Source organism: Pelmatolapia mariae, linkage group LG1, assembly GCF_036321145.2.
Source record: "Pelmatolapia mariae isolate MD_Pm_ZW linkage group LG1, Pm_UMD_F_2, whole genome shotgun sequence".
NCBI classification, from domain to species: domain Eukaryota; kingdom Metazoa; phylum Chordata; class Actinopteri; order Cichliformes; family Cichlidae; genus Pelmatolapia; species Pelmatolapia mariae.
Genome location: NC_086227.1, coordinates 27312277 through 27339574, shown reverse-complemented (window position 1 = coordinate 27339574; position 27298 = coordinate 27312277). Strand labels below are relative to the sequence as shown.

The window sequence follows — 27298 nt, the reverse complement described above, 5'->3', positions numbered from 1 at the left end:
CCATAACCCTGTGTCTATGACATAAATACAGATGTAAAGGTTTGTCGTGTTTCAAGGATGCTGTTCCTGTTACCGTGAAACAGAAGATCATTTACATGTGAGTGAGAGGAATCAGATGAGTCTGCAGGAGTAGAGAAGAAGAAGAGGGAAACAGAAAGAGGAACTAAAAAGAGAGAGCACAAAGGACTCATAAAGAAAAGAGAAAGAGACAGAGACAGGGTGAGAGAACAAACAATTTGAGATCGAGACTAATAGAGACCGAGAGGGAGAGGACAGCGCTTCACCAAGCTCCTTTAAGTGGATGAAAAGTGCTCCCTTTTGACTAAAGAGAGAACTGCAGGCTGAAAGAGCGTAGACTCGCTGTGATTGCCTTTCTCTCTCAGTTTTCTCTACTCCTCTACTCTCTCCTCTTCTCACCTTTGTCCTCTTCACCTGTCCCCAGTTAAAATCTGGGGAAAAGTGTATTTTAAGAGTCTAAGGTGTCTATTTAAAACAGAATTTAAAGAGTTAAAGTGATCAAAAAAGGAGTTCCTGTACTGTACAGCATAACTACATAAGCTGTGTGGTTTATTTAGAGAAGGCAACGAGTGATCCGTATTCTATTAGTGTGATTCTCTCTGAAGTTCTCGTAATCAAAATTTGCAAAAGACTGATATAATCTTCTGAAAGGGAAATAATAGATATGGATTTGTATTTCTTTCTCTTTTTTTTAAATGTTTCAGAATTTAGTTCTGTTTTCATTGTCCCACATCCTATAAATCAAAAATCAGTGCATGTATGTCTTCAGTCTAAGGACAGAATGCAGAATTCACCTGTAAGTAGAAAAGAAACATGGGGCATCCCAGTTTGCAGAGGTTAAGAAGTAACGTCTGCATTCCCTCTTGTGAACTGTTAACGCAGCTGTGTTGCATCTCTTTTACTTTTTCCCGATATCGTCCATGGCCTGCTAATTGTTGTTGTGTGTTCCAATGACAATACACATTAATCAGCATAAGCTAAAACGCTGTCTGTGATAAAAGCACAGAAATACTCCCAAAGAGGTGAAATGCATTATGAAATGCGTTAGTAGTTACTGTAAAAGACATTGGCCCCACTTTTTTAAACAGTTTATCTTGATTTCTGAATACACATATGTCAAGTCAGCAGATGTTTGCTTTGAAATGAACTCATGTGTTTTAATACAACTCTTAAAGGTAAGTAGTTAAATAGCCGTGAAAATACAGTAAGTTTAAGTAACATTATGTATGACATGGTGCACTGAAAATGATGTATTTTTCGATAATCTCAAGGACTATATCAACAAATAGTATATCTCATGAAACCAAATTAATTAAGCGAAGAAAACCCCTTGATCCCCTCCCATTTCACAGTCTCTTGACATACCACACACACTACCACATATTATCAAATGTTACTGTCATGCTCGTTAAAGTATGCGTAATTCCATAATGTGTGTGTGTGGAATGTGAATCGTGTGTGTTTTACGCTTAATGCCACACGAGTGCATTTTGCACCATAAACCCTGTGATGTGTGAGCATATTAGCCTGGATAAATTACTTAAAGCTTTTCTCAGTTGATGACAGAAATTTATAACAAGGGAAACACTTAATCATGATTACCCGATTATCTCGTGCTTAAAAAGCTTTAATTTTTGCTCAGAAAAGAAGAAGAGCTCAGTACGTTTTTCCTCACTGACTCCTTTTTTTATACAAATGGATGGCAACAACCACGATGATGATGGTGATGGGTTCCAGAAGACTGAGATCCTATGTTATTTTCTCTTTCTCTCTTCCTTCCTCTCTCTCTTTCTCCCCCCTTCTCCCCAATTCCGCAGGGATTTGTGGGGGATAATCCTCTCGGGGATTAGGTCGGGGCAACACGCAGACAAAGAGGGGAAATAAGCCTGTTATGCATTCGCTGCTTCATTTCCCAACCTGTCTTTATTACAGCCTATACTGATATGGGCTTATTCACACACACAAGCACATACAGATGTCCGCGCACATATGCACACGCTCTCACACACATGTGATTGGCCACATTAAGAGCTCCCCAGATGTAGCTTGTGTCCGTGGGTTTTTTCGTGTCTTCGTTTTCCTGATAGGTGTGTATATCTCTATTGAGCAATAATAAAACCCACACATGATTAAAGCAGAATAGACTCTTAGTTCTTAGCGCTGATCTTTTGAGCCCCCTGTATGCATTTTTATTAAGGAAAAGCACATTTGGCACCTTACTGTTTCATTTTTTTATTAGGTGGATGTAATGTAATGTAATGATTGTGCTGGTGTGTGTGGGTATGGATACATGTGTACAAACTACATATGTGCAGTTTGTCCATGTGCAAGTTAGAGTGTGCACACCTATTTGCACCCTTATTTGTGTGTGTGTGTGTGTGTGTGTGTGTGTGTGTGTGTGTGTGTGTGTGTGTGTGTGTGTGTGTGTGTGTGTGTGTGTGCCCGTTCATCGTAGTACAACTGTCCTTCTTAGGGCTTTTATCCTCCTAACACTCATGGTTACATTTGTCATTTCAGTGCTGTTTCTATCATTGGATCACTCTACCTGACTGGCAGGTCTGCAGCCCCTAAGTCAGTTTTCATTTGCATTGTAATCCAGTGACCCAGACTGCATCCCGTCATAGTAAAGCTCTCTTTATGATTGTAATGCCTCACACTATGGATGCAGTATTACTGCATATGAGTGACCAATCCAAACAGAGTGTAAAACTATCTCAGTATAACTATCTTCTGAAAACCTACAGGATATGATCTCAAAGAAGGCTTGTAATGGTTATGATTAGTTGTGATACTTAACATCACTGTCTAAATCGTTGCTCTTGGTCAGAGGTTATTCAGGGCAGGGGATGTGAGCAGAATGTGACAGGGAACGGGAATTCCATGTTCAATAGACTTCTTTTATTGTAATAAATACTAAGGATTGTTAAGAAATGTCAGTTCTATTGTTGCCTGGGGTATTTTTTCCCTGTTATTTAAATTTTTATTCTGTCATGTTCTAATCAGATGTGTTCTTTTCCCAGGTATTATAACTAGCTACGGTCTCTGGCTGGATGGAGTTCTCATTTTAAACACCAGTTCCTCCCAGAGGTTCTTCTTGGTGGAGGGACTCTCTCCTTGGAGCCGGCATGTACTCAGGCTGCAGGCCTGCACAGCACGGGGCTGTGGCAAGGGACCGATGGTCAGTCAGTCTGTGTTATAGCATATAGCATAGTATAGCAAACTGTAAGATGCTTTGTCATATAGTAATGCCTTATAAATAATTGTGTTGTTGGTGTTACTGACCGAATATTGGCTGTTGAACTTATTTTTAAGAGATACTTGAGAAAGATTTATATCCAGGATATGGAAGTAGGCAAAACTGACCGGATCTAATGATATGACAAAGAAAAAGGGAACAACAGGACTGTATATAGACACACAGGGGATATTGGTGATGAGAGGTGGAATTAATTAAATTATGTGGGCAAGAAGCAGAAACAAAAGCAGGAAGTAAACCACAGCTAGAAACATGAGAAAACTGAACTTTAAAGTAAAACCTCCAACAACTATCGCTGAAACACTGAAATATGAATACTAATTAAGATGATAGAGACAGTTGAACACAGAAGGCACAAGCAGAAAATAAAACAAGAAACAACTAAAAACTGGTGAGTACCTCGGGGACCATGAATGGGAACCATGACTTTTTCAACATGAATTCTAGTTTCTACCAAAAGTATGAAACACAAAACACAACATTACATTTTTGTCAAATACACCCGTCAAATTTAGCGTAGCAAAGGTTTTATAAAATTATGCATGAATTATTTTCATGAGTTTCATTAGCGCTGTAACTAATGCACAAAATCATATGTGGCAATGCCTGCACACACGTGTGTCTGTGTGTACGTGTGTGTCATTGGGAGTCATAAAGGTGATCGATTCTCTCGGCTCAATAACGAGGGTTGGCGTGGCCACGGTGACATTTGGTAGGAAATGCCACTTCATTTTCAACGACGCCTCTGACAACAGGCCATATTTTGGGGCATTTTTCCAATACAGATGCCATGTTTAGTCAAACATCAGGAGAACTGCTGACCTAGCAGAAAAAGAGAAGAGGAGGGTGGGCAGGTGAAGGAGGGTGAAACAGGATGAAGTGGAGAAGAGGAAGAGGTGATAGGATGGGCAGGAAAAGGAGAAAAGGAGTCAGAGAAGAAGGGAATTTCAGGCAAAAAGAGTAAATGATGAGGACAGAGTAAATGGCCAGAGCAAAGTGAGAGATGAGGTGGAAGGGAATCGAAGGCAGCAGAGGAGAGTCAGACAGGAAGAAATGAGACAGAAGAAGACTGTAATGATGAAAGAGGACGGAAAAATGGTGGCAGAGATAATGCCGGCCACTTGTGTAGAGTGGTTTCATCTGAAAATGCTTAGTTTTAACATTTCAGACAGGTTGTATCAGACTGAGAGAGGCATTATTTTCAGTTTTTTGTATTTCTCCAATAGCTGTTGGATGAATGAGTGTTAGTGGAGCTATGATAAAAATGCTACATATCTGTATTCTTCTATGCATTTTGATATCTGTGTTCTTCTAAGGTGGATGTGCGTACATTAGAGATGGCCCCAGAAGGTCCTATACTGTTGGAGCTGGCCAATCAGAGTTCAAGATCTCTCAGAGCACATTGGACAGCCCCTCCTAGAGCGAATGGGAACCTTAGCTACACAATATACTACAAAAGCAAAGGTAACAGCGAAAAGCTACATCTTTATCTTTACACATGCACAGTTCTCATATAGTATTCGCCAGGCAACAAACCCGACTTTATCTGTAAAACATTCACATCACAACTGTGGAAGTTGTAACATGTGAAAGCCTCATTTTCTGAATAAAGCATGGATGTGTTAATAATACACAGTCATTCCTACCGGGGTAAAAAGTAACATATAGATAGTAACATATCCGTTTTGCTTGAGACTCTGCCTATTGTGTAGATATATCTGCACTTTTCTGATGGAATCAGTATTATTTATTATTATTATTACTAATTTTGAGACTGTCAAATGTTTTTGGAGGGGTGGGGTAGGGTCAAAAAGGCTTTACAAAGACGTAGAGCCTTTTTATCAAGACCCTTACATGTCCATAGATAAAAATGTACATGTCAGTACAAATGCAAATTGGAATACATAATCACACTTCTCACTCACAAAGTCAGCTTGCACTGAAAGTCAGCCATGTAATGGGGAAGTAATCAAGAAGTAATCAGTATACAGTAGCATAGAAATGACAAGTTGTTGTTTCTTTTTGATACTGTGTCAATGATTTGAGAGGAAATGACATGGGAGTATAGACTATAAAAGTGGTATGAAGATAGGAGGAGGAACAAAGTCAAGTTGCAATTCAATAATAGTATAAAGAAAAAAGGGAGATGAGAAGCTCATATTTCCATAGATGGATTAGAAAAGACAGTAAAAACAATGTAAGATATGAGGAGCAGCAATACCGCGGGGAGACAACAAAAGCAACAGATAGACTGGACATGGCGAGAAAAGAGAACACGCATACTCTCATTTTTTCAGTTACGCATATTCACAAAGTCTCTCCCTGTCATACACACTCACTGTCAGGCACTTTGATCTGTGCCTCACAGAGAACCCAACAGATGAGTGGAGAGAAGGATAGAAGCAGTGTGGAAGGAAAAGAGACAGTGTTTCGCTCTAGTTACCCATAACCTCCTGTTTCTTTGATACAAACGGCCTTCATCAATCCACACAGAATTACGTGTGTGTGGGTGTGTCTGTATAAATATATTTGATAGGCTTGCTTACTATAATTTTCTGATCCCTTTTCTTTGACTATCCTTGCATAACCTCAATATGGAGACCTCTCTCTTTCGATTACTCTCAAGTTAATCTCAGTGGGGTTTTTTCTCTCTCACGACCTCTCTTTCCTTTTTCTTTCTTTTTTTATGCATTTCTTACAAGTCACTTTTCTGCCTTTAGAGTGGTAACACTAATAAAAAAACATTCACTGTTTTTGATTATCTTTAGCTATACATTGCTTGGCCTAAGACCTCTTTCTTTCTCTGTCTCTTAGATGGTGATGGTGCATTGGATGGAGGTACAGCAGCAGGCGTCTGGTTGTCTGTGACTGACCTGCAGCCTTACACTAGCTACAGCTTCTGGATCAGAGGCTGTAATACACAGGGTTGTATTGAGAGCCTGCCACTCAGTGTTACTACACTGCCAGCAGGTAGTCACACTCCAAAGACTTTCTTACCATTATTAATTTGATTATTACTAGAACTGCATACTTTTTTCACTGTGTCACAGTTTCAAATATCATGATCATCCATCAAAAGAAAGCATTGCAAGGCTCTAAAGGTTTATCCAACAGGTGCTCTTCATTGCTTCAGTTTACATCGTTCTTGAGTAAACTGATTGTTCCTGCCTGCTCTTAGCTGGTTACACAAAAAAACTGAACTTGCTATGCTATGCTAGATCAGCAAACTTAAGCAGGGGCACCAAGGAACTGTGTCACTCCTTTGAGCAAGAAACTCATATAGCTAAATGCCACTGCCTGGTGAGGTATAGTTCAGAGCAGGGGTGAGGGAACTCCAGGCCTCAAGGGCCAGTGTCCAGCGGGTTTTAGATATCACCCTGGGTCAACACGCAAGAATCAAATGATTAGTTCATTACCAAGCCTCTGGAGAACTTCAAGACATATTGAAGGAATTCCCCACCCCTGGTTTAGAGACTTGAACTGCCTGAATTTGACTCCACTTCAGACCATTAACTGAGTATCATTGTCCCTACTCTCTCCCTGCTTTCCTGCCCACTGTCTGTATTGTCTATTTAAAAAAGGCTGAAACTATCAAAAGTAGATTCTCATAGGTGCAGTTTTCTCATTGCTTTCAACATCCCTCATTTTTTGCATTTTGAAATTATTTAATCCTTTAATTTAAGTCACAGTTGATCTACAATAAATTAAAATTTACAGTATATCATTAAAATTTCCATTGTATTCCCAGAAACAGCAGTTTGCTTCCTTAGAAAAAAAATGATGATAATAGTATGACTGTGGTATTGAAATTTTTCTAAGGTCTTAATTAAATGACTGTTCTAGTAGATTTGTTTCTCACGCCACACACAAAACATGAACTGTGGCGATATTTTTAACATTACTTTGATTTTAATTGCTGTTCTTGTGAACTGGAAAGGTTTATTTTTATAGCTTGCTCTGCAAAGGAAAAAAAACAATTATTCGCTGGAGTCGACATACACATCATTGACTTGACTTAATGGTGTGAAAACATATTTGTGATTTACACAGCCTTTGTGTGTGTGTGTGTGTGTGTGTGTGTGTGTGTGTGTGTGTGTGTGTGTGTGTGTGTGTGTGTGTGTGTGTGTGTGTGTGTTTGTATTTGTAATCGTGTAGAATAGAGACTGATTGTGCATACTGATAAATGTCAAAGCTGATCAGAGCAGTCTGGAGATAATTGTAACATGCACACACACATACAAACACACACACACACCTATAACACCACACCACACATTTTACCACTTTAGCTAATGTTATCAAAAGGGTTGAATATGTACACCCTTGCGCATACCACACCCATGTCTTAGTGAGACAACAACAAAAGACAGACTTAGGAAAGTTCTCCTGTTCAAGTTCAAAACAAAGGCATAAGAAAGTATAAATTTTAAATACCAGACGTTTCCTCTCTTTCTATCTCTCTTTCTACCTCTATGCCTCTGGCATCTCTTTAGACTTCTATAAGGCAAACTGTCTTGATGCGTCCTTGTTCTATGAAAGAACAGAGAGAAGATAGCGGAGCAAGAGACAGAGGAGCTGAGGAGGAGGAGAGCAGAGAGAGAGAAGTGAACATAAAAGTGCATAGTTTAAAACGATTAGTGACACCTCTGATATTGTACCTACTAACACAGCATGAGAGAGACACAGGCTCACCAACAGTGTGTTTTGCGTGTGCATATCTGTACGTGTGTGTGTGTGTATGTCAGAGAAGCAGGAATCATCTTTTGATGAATTAGCTAAGTACACACACTCAAGGAATGAACTGGGTCATTAAAAAACCCACTAAATCTCTGAATGCAAATCAGAGGATCATTTTAATCTAAATCTAAGTGCAGGTGCATCGTATCGATTCAGTAATTTGTTAAATGCTTGTTTGACTGTAAAAGAGCAGGATCTCCATTTCCGCGCTTTCCATGTATTTTCCTACTAATCGACTGCTTAGTCCATTCTGATAGCATTGTGGTGCCTTTCGAGTGACAGGATGTTCACTTGACCAGTCCTAATTTGCTTATAATGCTGCCTCTTGAAACTCAGCAGGCTTTTACCCAACTACTGTTGATTTAAAACGAAGACGTGTTTTTTCAGGTGTTTTTTCATAAACACGGGTAAGATAAGAGCAGCCAATTTGGTCTGGTTTGAAATGGAGAGCAGACAGCCTACGAGAAGCAGTCATTAAGTCAAGTGCAGGTGATTGTTTGCACAGTTGTAGGAGAGGTCGACTAAGACTGGTGGTACAGAATATATAAGGTTGATAAAAACTGATTAGAAATAAAGGTCAAAGTTGATATTAAATAGCCAATTAAGGTAATCCTGTGATATCTGTTGTGTTACACTCATATTTTGTTTTCTGTCTCCTGTTTCTTAGTTTTCTGTTTTCCAAGCTTCCTTTCCTCTAAGGACTTAGTAAATCTTGTGAGCGAGAACTGGATAAGGATAGTGACACAATTGCAAACAAAGCCACAAATAAGCCTTTAAAAAATGGACAAGTCACAACTGACACACATACATGGTGATTCTTTAGTTGTTTTGTTTTTTGTTTTTAAAAAGGGCTTTTGTGTCATGTTTTTAAAATCTATGTGCTTTGTGTATGCATTAAGATAATGAATGTATATTAGAGGGTTGAGTTATGTTGATGGACCACCACTAAATTATTCTGAATCCACACTGAAAGTGTTATTTTAGGCTTTTCTCACACATCGTGTATGCCTGTGTGCAGTTGTAACAGCCATCTTTAGAATAAGATGTCTTCAGCAATCAGTCTTGTTGAAGTGGACATCGCACAATTTTTGATTGAAGGGTCACTTTATACATCGGAGGGCCTGCTCTTATTTCACATAGTCAACAGTGCAGCCACTCTGATTTCCATCATGTACTTGTTGTTTTCAGCTTATCTCATTTTATTCTGTCTTTGCACAAATGTTCTGTGTTTCTGTTCAGCTATCATATTGATTCTGGATTGTTTACTGATTTTCCAACAGTAAGACTTTACTGTCACACTGAGCTAAGAAGACGTGGACTTTGTGGATTTAATGCAGTGTGTGTATTTGTGTGAATGTGAGAGTGATGAGTATATCTGGTTGTGCTTTTTATACTCCACACTGTGAGAGGTGTCACTGCATTACCGTGAAGTTGATCAGTTAGATGAAATGGAAAAACCTTTTTATATTTTTGGGGGGTTTATTTCTTACTCTCTAAATGTCTAATCTTTTCATTTCACCGACTGACTTCCTCCATATTTTTGTGCTCCCCTGCTCCTTCTTCTTGTCTTCTTCTCAACATCCTTTCTTCCTTCTTAGCCCCTGATGGATTGTCACCTCCAACTCTAGCCCATGCAACTAATGCCAGTCTGAACGTGTCCTGGTCCACCCCTGTCAACTCTAATGCACCAGGCCCACTCTACTACAGTCTGCAAATGAGGACATCCCCACAGAGGCCTATCATAAGGTGAGAGAGACCATAAAATGCAGAGTCAAAGCAGATGAACAAGTTTGCAAACCATTTTCCACAACGCATAAAAGTTGTCTGAGACAAGTAGCAATAAAGTAACTGGACACACACACAACAAAGTACACATATTACATACTCTAAATATCAGAAAATGTGCATGTGCACATAGCCTACACATGCAAATATAAAGGAGCACATTATACAGAACAACTGAGTATGTCACTTCAGTAGGACATAACATCAGAAATCCAGAGAGGGAATGACAGGATGTAGAGTCAGAAAGACAAAAAAAATCAAAGACATGGAAGAGAGAGGGAGAGATGGGCAAAGAAAGTGTGATAGAATAAAAAGAGGGAGAGAGGGTGTGCATCTGATATGTATTCATTACATGCTTCCTGACAACAAATTGCAATTTAATCCAAGAAGAGGAGGCTCTCATTCTGTGGTAATAAATAAATGACTAGCTACATGTATTATATATCAGACAGCCATGCCCTCCTCCTCCTCTGCTATGGAAATCTCATTGTTCCCTGATTTATTCATTCATTCATCCCTTCTATCCATCTGAAGCTAAATGGTCAACGGTCGCTCATTTATGACAATATTCTTTTACTTTGTCCTAGATTCCTTTGTATGATTATATGATGGGCCAGGTAAGGCATGGGAATAGGATAAAAGGCTATGGAAAAAATTGTACATAATGCATAGGCAGCCAGTGTTTAGGAACCCTATGAAATTTGGGCATTATTATAATGTTTTACTTAAAATATATTTGAATTTACACTTTGGAATCTATTTAAGAAACAAACCATTTTTTTAAGTATAATGAAATAGTTTTTTTCAGAAACCTTTTGCTTTGACACCGGTAACTTTTCCCACTGAACTATGAATTACATACTTTGTGACTGTTCAGATCCTTTTTTTTCACCTCTCACATGCACATCTCTCTGGCCTTGCATGTACGCTAAACAGGATTTAATAACTACGTACAATGTAGACATGATTAACCTAAGGAATGTAAGAAGCTGTCCGGTGCTGAATCTCTCTGATCAAGCATTAAAGAGTAACATTTGGTCTAAGGTAGAAAGTATGGCGTTGCAGATGTTTTTATTTAAAGGATGGTAACTCCTGCAACAGTAAAGCTTTGCTAGTAATTCAGGAAATTTTCCAGATTGGCTTCTTCATCAGAAAATCTGAAAATGAAATTTTGTAACATCAGATTTGTGTCCACTAAAACACAAGAGCATGCAAAGTGCAAGATCAGCATCTGCTGTCACTCTGTGACCACCAGGTAACAGAGCACATCACAGACCCAAATGCATGTCCATGAATGAATTTATGCTTGTGTCCATCCACTTCTAGGCTTTTGGAAAATGCAACAGACACCTTTTCGTATTACTTAGAGGGCTTATCACCATACACGCCTTACCTGTTTAGAGTGGTGGTCTCGCATACACACGGGAAGACGGCAAGCCTCTGGACAACCCTTCGCACTGCAGAGGACAGTAAGTGGACATACTCACACTCACTAGTGCCCAAAACATTTTACATAGATTTGCACAGACAGCTTCAATGCGCATAAACTATGCAAATATAATTAAAAAAATAAATAAATGTTTCCAATAAATAACCATGAAAACAGTAATAATTTCTTTAAATAAACATGTTACGGGTCAGTGAAACTGCTGTACTGCTTTTTTGTAGGTTAACTATTGGCACTGGTTGCTGGTATTGTTTTGTTGTATTTCAAGGTGTTTCTTGTGTCAAGTCATTCCAAGTTGTGCGACTGACTGGGAAGTGGTTGGCAGTGATAGGCTTCTGTGGTCCACCTGTTTTGCTGTGTTAAAGTTAAACTCAAGGAGTCTGACAGATCATTAGGTGATGATCTAAGCAATAGACTCATTAGACAATAAACATGTGGCTTCTGCTTAGTTCTCTTTTTTGCGACTCCCTCCAAGGTTTATTTTATAAAAGTATAAATGTTTTTTCAGTGGAGGTGTGAAATGAGAGGGAGAGAGAACAACTAAAGCTGCAGAAGGTGGTGAAAACACGGGCTCAAACAGCGCTGGGTGAAACACACAGACATGGGGAGTTTCACATACTGTAAGGTGTGTGTCTGTGTGTGAGTGACCTAGCCAGTGTCATTGTGGGCTAATTGCTGTAATAGAATCATATTAGCCACTGGAACAGCCTCCTCAGTGCAAAGTTATAAATTAATTAGTACCACGCTATTATCACATACATTATCATTAAGCAGGCGAGATTTGCATACATTGATACGCACACAAACACAAATGTGTACAAAACATGTATGTGTAGTGTACGGATACATACGCAGTCACACGAAGACAAGTGCAGTTACACATATACCATGACATACCATGCACGCACACACCTATTCATACACACACAACTGCAGACATTTAGGATGCATTAAATTATGGCCCTGCGCTTTTCTCATTGCTATGCAGAATTGAATTCCCTCTAGCAAACACACACTCACATGCACTCACACACACAAACACACACAGGGCTTTTGTTGCACTTGTTTTTGTTGCACTTGTGTTTCTGTTTGTGTCTGACTATTAATGTAAGAATAAAAACATTCTTAGTGTCTCTCTGTCTCACGCTGAGAACGTATGTGTCACATGCATAAGTCCTTGGCCTTCTCATCGATAACAGACCTCCTGATGCTCAGTTACGACACTTCATGCAGAGATGCAACACAAGGCTTTGGGATGCTACTTAAACTGCACCCAGTTGTTACAAAGATCAGACAGATTTGTGTATTTATTTTGACAATAAGCATGTATGTAATGGAGCTATCTCTTTGCACTAATGATACCAGCCATTTATAAGCATTCATTCCTGTTCACGACTTTTGGTGTCATATTGGATTCAAGTAATTATTAATAAATAAATGTCACATTTGACATGAATTTTCAATTCTGCATCCTTTAAATGTAAAAATGTACATTTTTAAAATATTCATTAAAATTGTTTTACCATAATAATGAATACAGAACAGGTGTAAAAGTTCTTAATAAAAAAGGGATTTAAACCTATGATGGGAGCAAGCCACATTCAGGCAGATTGGATTTCCCTTACACTGATGTGTAATTTGTCACCGTAAACCATCTTCTTATCATCCTAGCAGGGAAAGAAAAGAGGGGCTACATTCTCTGCTTAATCTCGTCTCTCTCATACAAGAATAAATGACAACCTTTTGCATTTCATTTGGTGATGTAACATATAGTAAGGCTAATAGTTTGAATTTTATATTTGTTGTCCTGCATTTGTGGAATTCATACACGCAGCGTTCATTCTGACATAAATCTCAAATCTGAACACAGCGACAGACATATATACATTCACTGAAAGTCACACACACATTCACACAGTCGCTCAAGTGACATATACTGTACATTTGATCTTAACACACTCAGTCATTCTTTATAGAGTGGTCCTTTGGGTTTATCCTTTTGAAGGAGATCCTTCTAACCTGATCTCTATGTGCAAGTGTGAGCTGTAACCTTGTAAGTTTTTCACTTTGGCAGAACACTGTATATAATATAGCGTATGTCTACATGAACCATTTTTAACACTATGGATATGATCTCACTTTATCCACATTTATATACTGTTACTTCTTTCTCTTACTTAAAGATTTCTGTATTTTCTTTTTTGTCTTTTTCTTCTTCTGTTGTAATTGCTTTTCCTTTCTCCTTCTTTCTCTTTTTTTTACATTTTTTACAGAATTGTTTCACTTATTGAGGGTGATCAAGGAAAAAATAGCATAAAAAAGGGGTGAAAAAGTAAAGAGAGAAAAATAGAAAGAGAAAAAGGTAAAATGAGTAACTGAGGGGAAGAGTGAAGAAAGGAGAAGGCTAATGATAGAACAGAGAAAGAGAGAGAGACTCGTGCTTCCTCCTTTCCTTTTTATCATTCCATTAAAGTTTTATATCTATCTTTTTAATGTAATTTGGTCCCTATGAATTCCTGCTGCTGCAGAACAGACAGACGGCTCCTGTGAACATAAACTCTAGCTGTGTTGGACAGCTCCCTTTCCTCTGTCTACTCCCATGTTCACACCAGCTAAGTGATCTAAGAGTGTGTGTCTGTGTGTGTGGGTGTCTGTGTGTGAGTGTGTTATAGAGTGTTATTGTGAGAGTATGACTAAAGAGCCATTTGAATAAAACGATCTTGACCAAGTAGTCTTAGAAATGAAAAGTGCACATGTGTGAACGAAAACATTAAACAACAATAGAGGTTTTAAAAAAAACAGTTTGTTTTTTTTACAAAGTAAGTGTGATCAAAAAGTGAGCTAAGAAGTGTAAAGCAGGAACCACAACAGGAGTAAGGTTAGGGTAAATGACAGAAAGCAAAAAATCATGTTACTTAATTATTGAGCGGCTACATTAATAAAATATTATCCTACCTTAATTCTCCTGTATTTTGGTCAGTTTGCATTTCCAGGAAATATGAAACAATGTTAGCACAATCCTGTTTTAAATTTTACATATCAAAAGATAACCAATGAATAAATACATGTTCACCACCTGAACTTGTATTTAGATAAGCTTTTTGATTGGCTTTCTTTTACATATGGTGTCACAAACAGTAGGAATGCTTGTGTAACAGATTTTCTATACTGAATGATTTCTCACCGATTTGAATAACTTGCCAACATAGTTTCACTTTACAGTTTGAAAAGCCAAATGTTGCTTTTCAGTTTGCCTACTCTCTGTATGAATTATGAGGATATATTAGAAGGTTACTTGAAATAAATTAATCACTCCCAGGATCTGAAAAATGTGGAAAATCACAAATGATTGATAAGTTAAAAGTATCATGATGCTTTTAGTTACTTAAAGGCTAATGCACATCTCATATACTAGTGATGTTATGAGTACAAATCAAGCTTGTGACCTTGGTCATGTATTATCCTACTTCTCATAGCCTCTTCATTGAATTCTAAGGCAGAAATGACATTAAATAATCTGTGGAAAAAGTAAAGATATCAAATGCAGTGAAAAAATTCATACTTTATTTCTTGTCACGTTTTGACACCATGTCATAAGCATCTTGATAACAGTAAAGCTCAGCGTTTGTCCTCATTATGACTCCTAGGAGCCTCGATTCACCTTCAAAAGCCCAGTCACCCACATACACACATGCCCCCAAACACACACATACAAACACAAGCGTGCATGGGACCCTGCGCAAGACTAAAAATAATACCCTTCCTCATCTCTTCACATGGATACACACAAATGTACACACTTAAATATACATGGACTGACCGTTAGCTGCACAGAAACACACATACATACACAAGAAGCAGCATATCACCTACACACCCACAAGTAGACATGCATACACACACCCTCCTCCCTCACTTCCTCCCCTTCTCCAAGCCCTTGTCAGTTGATTGTGTTATTACTATGCTAACCAAATCCTTATAAATGTGATTTAAGGCTTGGCGGCCCTGCACTCCTGTTTTAGCCTTCTGCTACTGTGTTTTACTGGAGAGAGGAGGAGTGATAGTGGGAGGTGTGGAGAAAGGTATGAGAGGGGGGTGGGGGGTGGGGGGGGGGCATAGGGAATGAAGAGATTAGAGGAAGGGTAGGATGAGAGATGGAAAGACAGAAGGGTGAGAGGGAGAGAGAATGAAGGATAAGGAATCAGGGAACCAGAGAGGCAAGTATGCATTCCCTCAACGCTCGTTCCCTTTCTGTCCAGAGAGCTGTAAAGCGTCAGTAAAAAAGAAAAAATAAAATGGAAAAAAGCATCACATGCATCTTAAATGAAAATTTCAATTGAAAAACTTAACAGCCCTTCAAATTGCAGAATTTTACACGCGCCAGTAAAGCCTAAATAACACTCAACACTTAGAGGGAAAAGGGTGGTATGGAGGAGGGGAGGAGAGAGGGATTGAGGGAGGAATGGGGGTAACAACAGGGGTTATTTTGGTTAGTTGATAGGGATTGAATCAAGGTGACTGGATTGTGTTTTGTGGCGAGATTATTTGCAGTTTAGGAATTTCTATTTGTTTACCTTTCAGTGCATATTCAGTCCATGTTTTTAAGTGTCAGTTTTTTAAACAGACATCTTAAGGATAAAAAAAGAGGGCAACATTATATTTAAAAAGACAGAAAGATACAGATTGTCTAATTAGACATTCAACAAACAGGTAGGTTTACATCCCAACCCTCCGCAAAGACAATGCAGCAAGGCACACATGCATACGCATAGGCAGACAGAGAGACGGGCTCTTGGTTATTCGTGGGGTTCACTGGACCTTTGGCGGTAATTGAATCAGTGTGAGTGCTGAGTAGAGCTAGCATAAAAACCTGTTAACCCAAAAGGTCAACTTTCTGCATTGTTTATTTAGCAGGGGGACCAGAGAGAGAGAAGAAGCAAGAGAAAAAGAGAGAGACCTAGACACAAGGCATGAGTGGGGGGTCGAGAATGAAGAGAAAATGGGAGCGGTGGTAGGGAAGAGGGAGAGGGAGGGAGAACGGTCAGTGAAAGGAAGAGAGAAGAAGGAAACGGGACACAGACTCAGGGAGGGAGCATTTGTGATCTGTAAAAATCAGCCAAGCTTTACATCACTGTTTTTATACTGTTGTTTATTTGTGTGGGCGATAGAATATGGGTATGTGTGTGTGTGTGCGTGTGTGTGTGTGTGAGAGAGAGAGGGAGAGGGAGAGATTTGCCATCTCAGTGCAGCTATGTTTTTACTTGTGATGGGCCTTTGTCTAACTTGTTTGTGTGTGTTCAAGAATCAAGATTCAAGTCATTTATTGTCATTCCAAAACATGAGGTAGTGTGAGCGGAAACAAAACTAAGCAATGAGCAGGTGAGATAGCACTATAGTTGTTAATAGCTAACAAGTAAATCCGTAATATGCATTATAAAATTTCGTGATATTGCGAAGTTGTGCAACTCACAAGGTCCAAATTCACTATCAAAAACATTTTAAGAAATTGTTGAACTCCTGAAAACGCTTCACCTGCTTCCTACACCTTGTAATAGTAGCAACCAGAAGGTCAAAATGTAATGCTAAATAGTACTTGATTTGTTCATGTACAAAAGAGATTACTGTCAGACTATTTAATACACGAGAAACAAAAATGAAGTCAAATGCAAGCAAGGTATGAAACGTGGTAGAGGGTATCTCTAATCTTACTTCCCATATTTTTATTCGTGGAGTAGCTTTGAGTGATTAAAAGTTCACAATCATCCTTATTTATCTTACGCCGGGCCATGGTGCAGACCTTCAGTTCATCCACTGTCTGAAACAAGATGTTTTAGTTCCAGGAGTCTATTACTTTCAATAGGCTCCTTCTCACAGACGGGAGGTTTGAACAGCAGGTGGGTGGGGCTGCTGGCTAACAGCTACAGCTATATGTCGGATATGGCCGTGTTAAGGATATCCCCTTTCACTGGCATCATACAGAGCCAAGAGTAGAAAAAACAGTCCAAAAGCTGTGAGCTTTTGCCTCACAGATAGTATTTGTGCATACGTTCACCTGAATAATAAGCACACAAAAATCATAATTGGTCAACTTTAAGATTTTCCTAAAAGACATTTAAAATCTTTTGAACTTTAATAAGAAAAAGGACATCCCAGTCCAGTTACTAGATGTTAGCTTGCATTTAACTCTGTGGGAAGCAAGGCCTCTCAGTTAGTGTGCACATACTGTACTTATACAGCTGTTATCTACATGACTACATGCATGCTGACATACACATATACATGCTTGCACACTTTATCTCTCATACAGTCATGCCTGCATACTCTTAGCCTCTCATCTTCATTCACTCTCCCTCTCTGTCTCTCCCTTACACACAAACATACACACCGCCATCTGGGAAAGCCGTTAGCGGTTAGCGGTAGCACTTAGCGACGCAGCACGCTCCCTCAGTCCGCTCAGTCACCTTGATCTGCTTGCCCTTCACACAGCACCATTACTGCTATACTGCATCGCAGTGGGTGTGGGCATGTGAGTGTGTGCGTTAAGAAGGACATGTCTATGTATATGGACATGCACCTTTGTGTGTCCATTATAGGGCAGTACAGTGGGATATAAATGCCCAGTAAGGAGGGGGGAGGGGGCATTTCCTTCAAATGAGCTACCATAAAGTGAAGTGTCACTCTGAATAGTCTTCTGTACGTCTTGTATAGGTTCATGTGACTCCGTGTTTGCCATTAGTCTACTGATGTGAACATCTACCTGGATATTTTGAATATGATGATTTGGGTTCTTGGTGGCACTTAATGAGAATGACAGTGGACATAAATGTCCTGTCCTGTCCTGTCTCTATCACTCAGTTTGGTTCTCCTGACCCTTATGTTTGGTAAATACTGCAAGATTTTCTTAATTAGATTGATGGATGGATGGATGGATGGATAGATGGATGGATGGATGGATGGATGGATGGATGGATGGATAGGGGATTCCCCTGCAAGTTTTGTCATTTCAGAAATGCTAGAACCCAGTTGTTTGATCATTACAAAGCAGTCTGTGTAAAAGTTGCTCAAGTCTTTACCCCTTGCCGTTCTAAGATTCTATTGCTTCATCCATGATGGTCAGTATAATTAATCCAATTTATCTTTTTACAAAATTTATTGCTCATTGTTAAGCTAGAATGTTCCTTGCAGTCCAGTCTAGCCTAAATATCTCACTACTGAAAGATGCAGAATCAAATTTATTCAATCACAAGTACCACAAAATCTATAAATACAACCTTAGTTTGCTCTTGGGAGGAAATTGAGAGAGAAAGAGAATTTTCATGTTAATCCCTTGGATAGGGATGGCAAAATCACTCTTTGTCCTTCTGATGTCATTCTTGATGTTACTAGTCAAATAATTCTTTTGAAATCCCCCCTCCTTGCTTTTTTACAGTCTTTTAAAAGGTTTCTTGTCTTTTCTTTTCCACTCCATCTCTTATTATCGTTATTTTCCTCTTTCTGCAGGTCCAGGACCAGTAGACACCCCAACTGTATCAGGGCTTCAGCCTCGTAGTGTATCAATTACCTGGGTTCCTCCCACACAACCAAATGGAATTATCACAAATTATACCCTTTATCTTTATCCCAGCTCTGTCACTTCTTTACACTATAAACCCAGTTCATTCTCCAGCATCAGGTGGACTCCTAACCCAAGTCTGCTTCCCAGTACAAAGGATGCATATCTAAACTCAGGTCATAACCCCAGACCATCATCCAGTCTAACCACCCACCAAGACTCGAGTCACATCGCCATCTTGAAACCTGGCATTGCAGATAACCAGAATGAATCCACTCATGTTGTTGATGTGAGCGAAGGCACCAGTACCTTCTCATTCCACCCCACTGAACCTGATATCACCAGTGTATCTGCCAGCCTCTTGGTGTCAACACCACAGTATAGTGCAGTAAACTCTAATACTGAACATTTTATAGAAGATGGTCCATTCCATAGTGCCCCTTCTAGTGCAGCTTCAAGATCAACACCTCTTTCAGTCACTGTTCTAGGGAATACCACCAATTACACCTTCCTCAGTCTACTTCCCTACCAGGCCTACAGCTTCCAGGTACTACATTTTAGTTAATAAACTGCTTTATGGTGTTTTACATGTAATAAGTATGCTAGCTTAGCAGTTAAAAGTGCCAGATTTACAGATTAAAACTCTTGGTCTTACACTGATAACCTTGTAGTCATAACACGTTATGAAGTTTTAAAATTTACTTTCCAATGTCAAGGTGGAAGCGTGCACTAATGCAGGTTGTTCAGTGTCTGAGAGGTCTCAGCATATTCGCACCCTCCCAGCTCCGCCTGAAGGGGTTCCTGCTCCTCATCTTTACTCAGATACACCCACCTCTGTCCTCTTGTCGTGGGGTACAGCAGAGCGGAGTAATGGACCATTAGAACGGTAAGACAAAATGACAAACTCTGAAACACTTATAAACTCTTTGCAAAAATACAATATGCATTATTTTTCAAATGTATCTTGTTCTGGCTCTAGGTGGGTGATTGAGCGCAGGGTTGCTGGGACCAAACAAGTCTCCACAGTGGGTCATCTTCTGCCTGACCCTTCCCCTCTTTCTTTCCTGGACTCTTCATCAGCTCTCAGTCCCTGGACTACTTACCAGTATCGACTTGTGCTCCATAATCAAGCGGGCAACACCACAGGTAAGGTTTTGATAACAAGCTTGAGTAAAAGTAAATTCGGTCTGCCCAAGAAGGGACTAGTGCTGCAGCTTTTAAATTGCACAAAAAATGTTTGTTGTTACAGGGCCCTGGGTCGGAATTACCACCAGACCTTCTCGACCCGCTGGCCTCAGTCCACCAAAGATTAAGGTCTTGGGACCAGCAACACTTCAAGTAAGGGCAACTTTTTTTTAAACTGGCTTTAAACTGGAGTTTCACCAAAATCTTGTGGCTCTGTTATGAGAGGACAGGAGCTCTGAAATATGGCCCGCAGCACACAGTTATTATCCAAATCAGGCATGGTGTTACTGATCCTGAATTACAATATCTCTTAATACATTCAGCTGATAGAAGGTGTCAGAATCATAGAATGTGCTTTTAGAATTTATAGTGTTTATGTTTCAAAGAAATAGTCAGCGTCATTGAGAATCTCTTCAGTTACCCTATGTTTGACAGCGTGGAAAAGACAAAGCAATGTCACGCTGATTCTTCCGTCTTTCCCTTTTCGGATTTAATGAGAAAGAAAAACATTCAACTCAAGGTCCCCTTCAGAAATGGGAGGGGCTCTGACCCTGTCTGAGGCTGCTTCCTTCCTGTCGGCCATTTTGAAGGAGGGACTGGAGTTAAATTCCACCACTGGCTAATCTCACATCAAGGCCTGTCCATGAAAGCCACTGAAACAATATTGCATGCATGCCAATACAGACAGACGCACACACCCATGCACTCACAGCCCTACACTAATGCTAACTGCAGAAAAATGCTAATGCCTGTCATCATTTCAGAACCACCCCTGTCATCTATGCAGCAGCACAGCTTTAGGGGTCACAGGTGCAAGAAGGAAAGCGTTCCTTCCTGGTTGTTGCTAATTGGACAGACAGTCATGGGGCTTCCTGGTTACCAATTGACCTTGACAACTAAAAGAAGGATTTTGAGCATCTTCATTCTTTTTTCATTCATTTTTTTTTTCAATTATTTTCTACATTTCAATCTGCTACATGGAGAAGAGGCTACTGTAAACCATAACACATAAGGTTTCTCTTAATCAGTATCCTGGTTATGTTTTATTAAATTTGATTTTCTTTTTTTTGAAAGTGTTTGTTTTAAGTTGTGATTCTGTGGTCAGGATCTACAAAATCTACAAAAGAAGGGCTGAAAAAAGATACACTATAATATTAGACATTATTCTCTCTCACTTCCAACTGGATCATAGGTCTCTCTCCCGTTTAAATATACAAAAATACATATACAAACACACGCACACACATATGCACACACATTCTGTACTGGCCTTAGCCCTATTGCTCTATGTCAGCTCGGGGTCTCTGCTGTCTTCACCATCTCCAGATTACATCAAGCTATTCAATCTGTAAATGACTTCCACCACAAAGCACACCCAACACGCACTTTGGGAAATGAGCTACCTAACTCAAAATGACCCTGCCCATATGTGGTTGTGTGTGCGTGTTTTAAGTTGTGTGTGTTGGTAGGTGTCTTTCTGTGTTAGTGGGTGTGTTACTAGGAGTGTGTTGTGTGTGTCCTGTATAACCTCACAGTGTCACTTGTTAAATGAATATCAAGGTTGCATGAGAAATAATTATGCTTGACATTCATTCATAATACTCTCATCAACAGTGACCACTTAATCACCAAAACTCATAAGTCTCAGCCAGCTCTGAACTGATCAGTTATTGTACATGACAGTTCGTATATGTACGTGTTTTAGATTGTACAGTTCATAAATTCGCAAGTGTGTATGTGTTTACAGTGTGTGTGTTTATATGTGAATGCGTCAACAAAATATCATCGTAAAGAAAGCTGTAATTTCATATTACGTGAGTGTGTTTGTAAGTAAATGTGTGTGTATTACCATTTGTGTGTGTGCCAGTTACCTTCTTCCTCACCCTGAAATGCTGACAGACTGAACTGTTTCCAAATCAGATGCAGTGCTCAACAGCAGCAGGCTTTTGTTTTTGCATGCAGCAATTCCATTACCAGCTGCTTTCATTATTTTAGCATGGTGTTTGTGTATGTGCGCGCGTCTCTGTGTGCCCTGTTTTAAATGTGATGAAAGGCATCTTCTGCTCAAGTCAAAGTCAGGTTATCTTTACCCACATGACAGTTCAACACACACACAGAGAGACAGAGTGACCACCTAAATACTGTTTTCTCACTTATGCAGGTGACTAGTGTCACACCTGAAGACACATGCATTCATTCGCACTCTGTCTGCATCTTTGCACGAGCACACGCTGCAAGAACACATAAATAAACACACACCCTACATCATGACTTCCTGTAGTTCATCCATCTAAAAGCTTTTTTTTTTCTTCCTATCAAGAACATTTAAACGCCCAGTCAATTAGGACAGCAGGGCAGTTGGAAATGATTAAACAAATTCTCTCAGCACTGTTCAATTGTATCTGAATATACCACGAGAAACACAATGCTTAAATCATATACCATTTTTTTTGTTGCAGGTCACATGGTCACCCCCTCTTATTCCTAATGGAGAAATTCACAGCTATGAGATCCGCCTCCCAGAACCCCGTATCACATTCAACACTAGCAATACTTCTGAGCTTAACGCCACTGTAACGGACCTTGTTCCATATACAAATTACAGTATCACTGTGTTAGCATGCTCAAAGGGTGGAGGACATATTGGGGGATGCACAGAAAGCCTGCCAACTCAAGCTACCACATTACCCACAAGACCTGAAGGGCTTTCACCGCTGTCAGTAGTAGCAGTCAGTGAATCTTTCCTAGCCATTTCATGGGAACCACCGAGCAGGCCCAATGGACCTAATATAAGGTAACATCCATATCTCTTTTTTGCCCCCTTTTTTAACCAGTGATGGCAAAGTAAAAATGTATGTCTTATATCACTTTAAGTCCACATTTGCTCACACGATAATATCCAGCAAATATATACATATAAATGTGGCATTTGGATATGTGAGGTGCTGTTCTACATCAACATCAGGTTAGGTTTATGTCAACTGACCCATTCCTATATGAAATGATATGAAACAGAAAAAAACCTTTTAAAATGTCATTGTCACCAACATTGACAGGCTGAGACTTTGCACCTAAATAGTCTTCTAAGTTGTCATAAAGTTTTTATAGAAAAGCATTACAGGTAGCAGCAGAAGTATAAAAGTCATTTTAAACATATTAAAGAACTGTTGCTTTTACTATTAAATTAAGTTATGATTTTTTATTTTGGATACCCCTTCTGCTTCAAAACACACATATAAACTAAGAGCCAAGGCTCCACCTGAGCAATATAGTAGCTGCTTTGAAGCAATACAAACCAATTACATCCATTAAAATACTGTCAGTTTAAGGTCACAGAGGGCTGGAGATATCAGAGGGCAGGGACGGTTGCTACTCTGTTGCAGGGCGACAGACAACCTTTCACATTCACAATCAAACCAACAGTCACTTTACAGTCACTGTTAAACCTAACATGCATGTGTTTGAACTGTGGGTGGAAGCCAGAGAACCCAGAGGAAACCCATGCAGGCAGAAAGAGACTGTGCTAACCCCACACAAAAAGACCCCAAATGGCCTTTGGATTAAACCCAGGACCTTTTTGCCGTTATCCTCTGTTTCACCGTCTTTAAAAGTACTTAATAGAAAAACATGAACATTTAATCAGCATTTATGCTATGGATCAGTCGTATAATCCATAGGAATGTAACTAAGTGAACAGAAAGTAAAAAAGGGAAATTCTTTAAATTGCCCTGTACAGAAACATCAGTACATCATTAATTATGTGAGCCTGATAAAAGGACCCAAATCTGTGTAACCACCATTAACTTTACATAATCTGACTTACCCCTGTGTTTTTATTCATTAGCTAGCTTTAGCCCAAAGTTGGAAACCAGACTATAAGAACTAAAATCAGCATGTCGATAATGAGAGACACATTCTGGTGATGTTCAATTGCTGCTGAAAAACTTAAGCAAACAAGCAGATAGGAACACGTTAACAAGCTGCTAACATGAGTGTCCTGGTAATGAGCTAAGTGTTCTGCATTTTTTAATCAGTGTTTTCTCAGTCCTAATGCACATTCTGGTTCATTTTGTTCTGTCCTGTTCTAGTCTGTCGGCGATTAGGCCTAAAATAAAGGTCCATTTTCCTAGTGGGTGATTAAAATGCATGAGCCTGTCTCTCTGTTCTGCTCTGCTCAGCTCTGTGTGTTTGTCTAAGTGGGTTGGTTAAAAGGCGGCATTAAGCCCTTCTCTTCTGATTACAGCAGAAATTAGCATCACTGTAGGGAGAGGAAAACACAAACCCCGCAGAAAAAAAAAAACAACGGATGGAGGGGTGTGGAGAGGGAGGGATGAGATGCAGTGAAAGAAGAATAGAGATGATGAAAAAAAACCAGCAGAAGAGGAGGGAATAAGTGATAAGGATAAGAACCAGTTGAAAATGTGCGTTTAAGTATGTGTGTGTGTGTGTCTGCAAGCATCCATGTGCAGGTTTGTGTGTACGGAGGGTACAGTAGGTGTCTTTATGCTCAAATTAGTTAATGTTGGAGTTAATGGATTCCTAAATATCCAACCGTGTGTGTGTGTGTGTGTGTTTTCTTTTATTCAAATTTCCCTTTCAGATACAAGTTGCTCAGACGTAAAACCCACCAGCCCCTGGCCATCACCACAGTTCCCACATTAACAGCCCAGTCTCCACCCCCCTCCGAAGATCTCCATCGCTGGCTCCATGTTTACTCCGGCACCAAATTGTTCTACCAAGATAAAGGCCTAAGCAGGTGAGATTACTGAAATGAGCTCTAGAGCAAACGGCAGCGCTGCAGCAAACCGTGTGTGCAGAGCCGATCGGCGAGCTGCTGCTGATGCCGATCTTTTAATACCGCTCAAAGATACATTAAGCAAATATCCCAAAGAATTAAATTGTTTTTCACACAGCGTCCCCTAATCTCAGTTTGGCACTTGGTGGAAGCACTTTTTTTTTCCACCATGCTTGCTAAACAGCTCTGGGTTTATGTCTCCACTGTGCTTTATTCAAGGAGTAAACTGACAAACTTTTGAGTGTGTCAGCACTTTTCATTTGGCAGGACTTTTTCATGTGATGCAAGAAGAAATACAAGTTACTATTTTAGCACAACTATCAGATAAACATATTTTACTTTATTCCACCAGTATGTGGTTGATTTCCAATTTAAACTAATGTTTGCACTACAAAGAGTGATGCTGTGTCTCTACAGATTTACCCGTTTCCAGTACCAGTTAGAGGTTCATAATGATGTGGGAAACACGTCAGGGGAGATCGTTACAGCAGTGACCATGGCTGGGGTTCCCCTCCACCCTCCATCTCTGTCTGCCTCTACTATCAATCACACTGCTATACAGGTCAACTGGACACAACCATGTAAGATTAACTTCTTCTTTTACACACTGTTCAGGAGAGGTGTTGAAACTCATGACGTCTTGCACAGGGTCATGCTTTTATTGTATGATGTCTGTGCTGTCCTGTCTGTTTAAAAGAAAGTGACACCAGAGACTGAAAGTATCTTTTTACTTTCACTGACCTATCACTCTTTTCCATTTCTCTTGATATCTTTTTTAGCTTTACAAGACCTACAGGGAGAAGTGGAATATTTCTTTCTCACAGTGGAGTCTCCAGAGCCAAGTCTGATCTTAACTTTCACCCCTGAGATCACCTCTACAGTGATAAGTGACCTCTGGCCCAGTACCACATATCTGGTGTCATTACAAGTGTCCAACGGAGCTTATAATACATCTAAGGCAGTGGTTAATGTCACCACAGCAGATGGAAGTATGTGTATATTTTACTATCATCTTTGGCAAACAATATTTCTGTTTTGTTTTTTCATTCAGCACGTGTTCTTCTGAGGTTGTGATTATCTGCTTTTGAGCCATGGAGAAACCTGAATTGGGTCATGTACAGTTTTTTAGGACTTTCTGCATTCTTGTGAGAAATTGATTCAGCTTAAAGATCAATTTTTAGCAGCAATGAGTTGAACTAATCATTTTTGGTATGACCAGTTTTTCACATGGCTGTGGAGGAATTTTGGCCAACTCTTCTTTATAATGTTGATTCAGTTGATTTACGGTTGCAGGCATTCGTTTATGGACAATTCTCTTAAGGTCCCACCACTAACTAAACTATTGCAACACCTTGAGTCTTTTCTTTTTCAGCTGTTCTGCTGTAGATTTGGTGTGCTTGGGATCACTGTCCTTTTGCATGACTCACTTTAGGCCAACCGTAAGCTGTTGGATAGATGACTTTCCATTTGACTCTAGAATATTTTGGTACACAGAAGAGCTCAGGGTCAAATAAATGACTGCAGCACGCCAAGGTCCTGTGGCTGCAAACCAAGACCAAATCATCACCCCTTACCCACCATGTTTGAGAGTTTGTATGAGGTGTTGAGGCTTTGTATGTTTTGCCAAATGTGGGACTATACATTATGGTCACATGTCTCCACTTGGCCTCATCTGCCCAGTGGACATTGTTGGGTCTTGGGGTTTGTTCAGATTAACTGTGCAAACCTAAGCCATGCTGTTGTGGGCGGGGGGGGGTTAAGTGAAGAGGTTCTTTTGTGGCAATCTGACAAGCAAGCAATATTTCTTCAGTCTTTTTCTAATTGAACTCTCATGAACTTTAATAATTAGCATGAAGCTTATATGCATGTTCAATAAGGAAGATCTATAATCACTCATCTGGCAGCTTTACTGGGTGCTTTTCTGTTTACATGTCAACCACTTTCCCACAGTGTCAGTCTCAAAACTGACATCATTATTCTAGTCCAATCATTGTCTCGCCTGCCTTCTTTGAGCCAATCAGCTCTGCTTTGCATGGTTTAAATCTGTGCTCTCTGTCATTCTCCCTTTCAGATTGTTTTTCGTGTAACCCACCTTCTCCCCATCTCCACCTTAGACATCTCAGCCAGAGCTTTATTCAAGCCTCAGTCTTCATCTTCACCACCACCAGCATCTAGACTCTGGGGGGTCCTGTCCTAAATCTGTTCTGCCCTGATGTCTAATCAACAAATACATTAATGTCTTTATCTCTATAGATCATTTCTTCTAAGTGATCTCTCCTTATTGAAATGCTAACTGAGGAAAGAGTCTGAGATGTAGCTCTTGGGTTTTTTGGAGTTTCTTGGAGTGTTGTGTGATCTTGGGATGACTTTGTGGAGGCTTCCACTCTTGAGAGGACTGTGGTATTGTGTTACATATCTGAATACTCCACACCAGCATACTGCCAAAACTTCTTCATTTATAGACGTGATCACACTTGCTGATGATCAATTAATTAAGCACATTTGATTAGCAGCACCTGGCAG

General features: G+C 39.7%; 1 protein-coding gene across 6 annotated transcripts in view; it reads left to right on the top strand.

The window, feature by feature from the left end:
* The window catches only part of ush2a (Usher syndrome 2A (autosomal recessive, mild)), a 216882-nt gene that overhangs the window by 112176 nt on the left and 77408 nt on the right, over positions 1-27298 (top strand). For all 6 annotated transcript variants that reach the window (XM_063477546.1, XM_063477553.1, XM_063477570.1 and 3 more), the window contains exons 45-57: positions 3039-3196; positions 4591-4738; positions 6089-6244; positions 9610-9757; positions 11123-11265; positions 18744-19342; positions 19512-19681; positions 19775-19941; positions 20045-20133; positions 22440-22774; positions 24581-24736; positions 25193-25356; positions 25555-25764. In XM_063477546.1, coding sequence (XP_063333616.1) covers positions 3039-3196; positions 4591-4738; positions 6089-6244; positions 9610-9757; positions 11123-11265; positions 18744-19342; positions 19512-19681; positions 19775-19941; positions 20045-20133; positions 22440-22774; positions 24581-24736; positions 25193-25356; positions 25555-25764 — 2643 coding nt within the window. The remainder of the gene's footprint in view (positions 1-3038; positions 3197-4590; positions 4739-6088; positions 6245-9609; positions 9758-11122; positions 11266-18743; positions 19343-19511; positions 19682-19774; positions 19942-20044; positions 20134-22439; positions 22775-24580; positions 24737-25192; positions 25357-25554; positions 25765-27298) is intronic.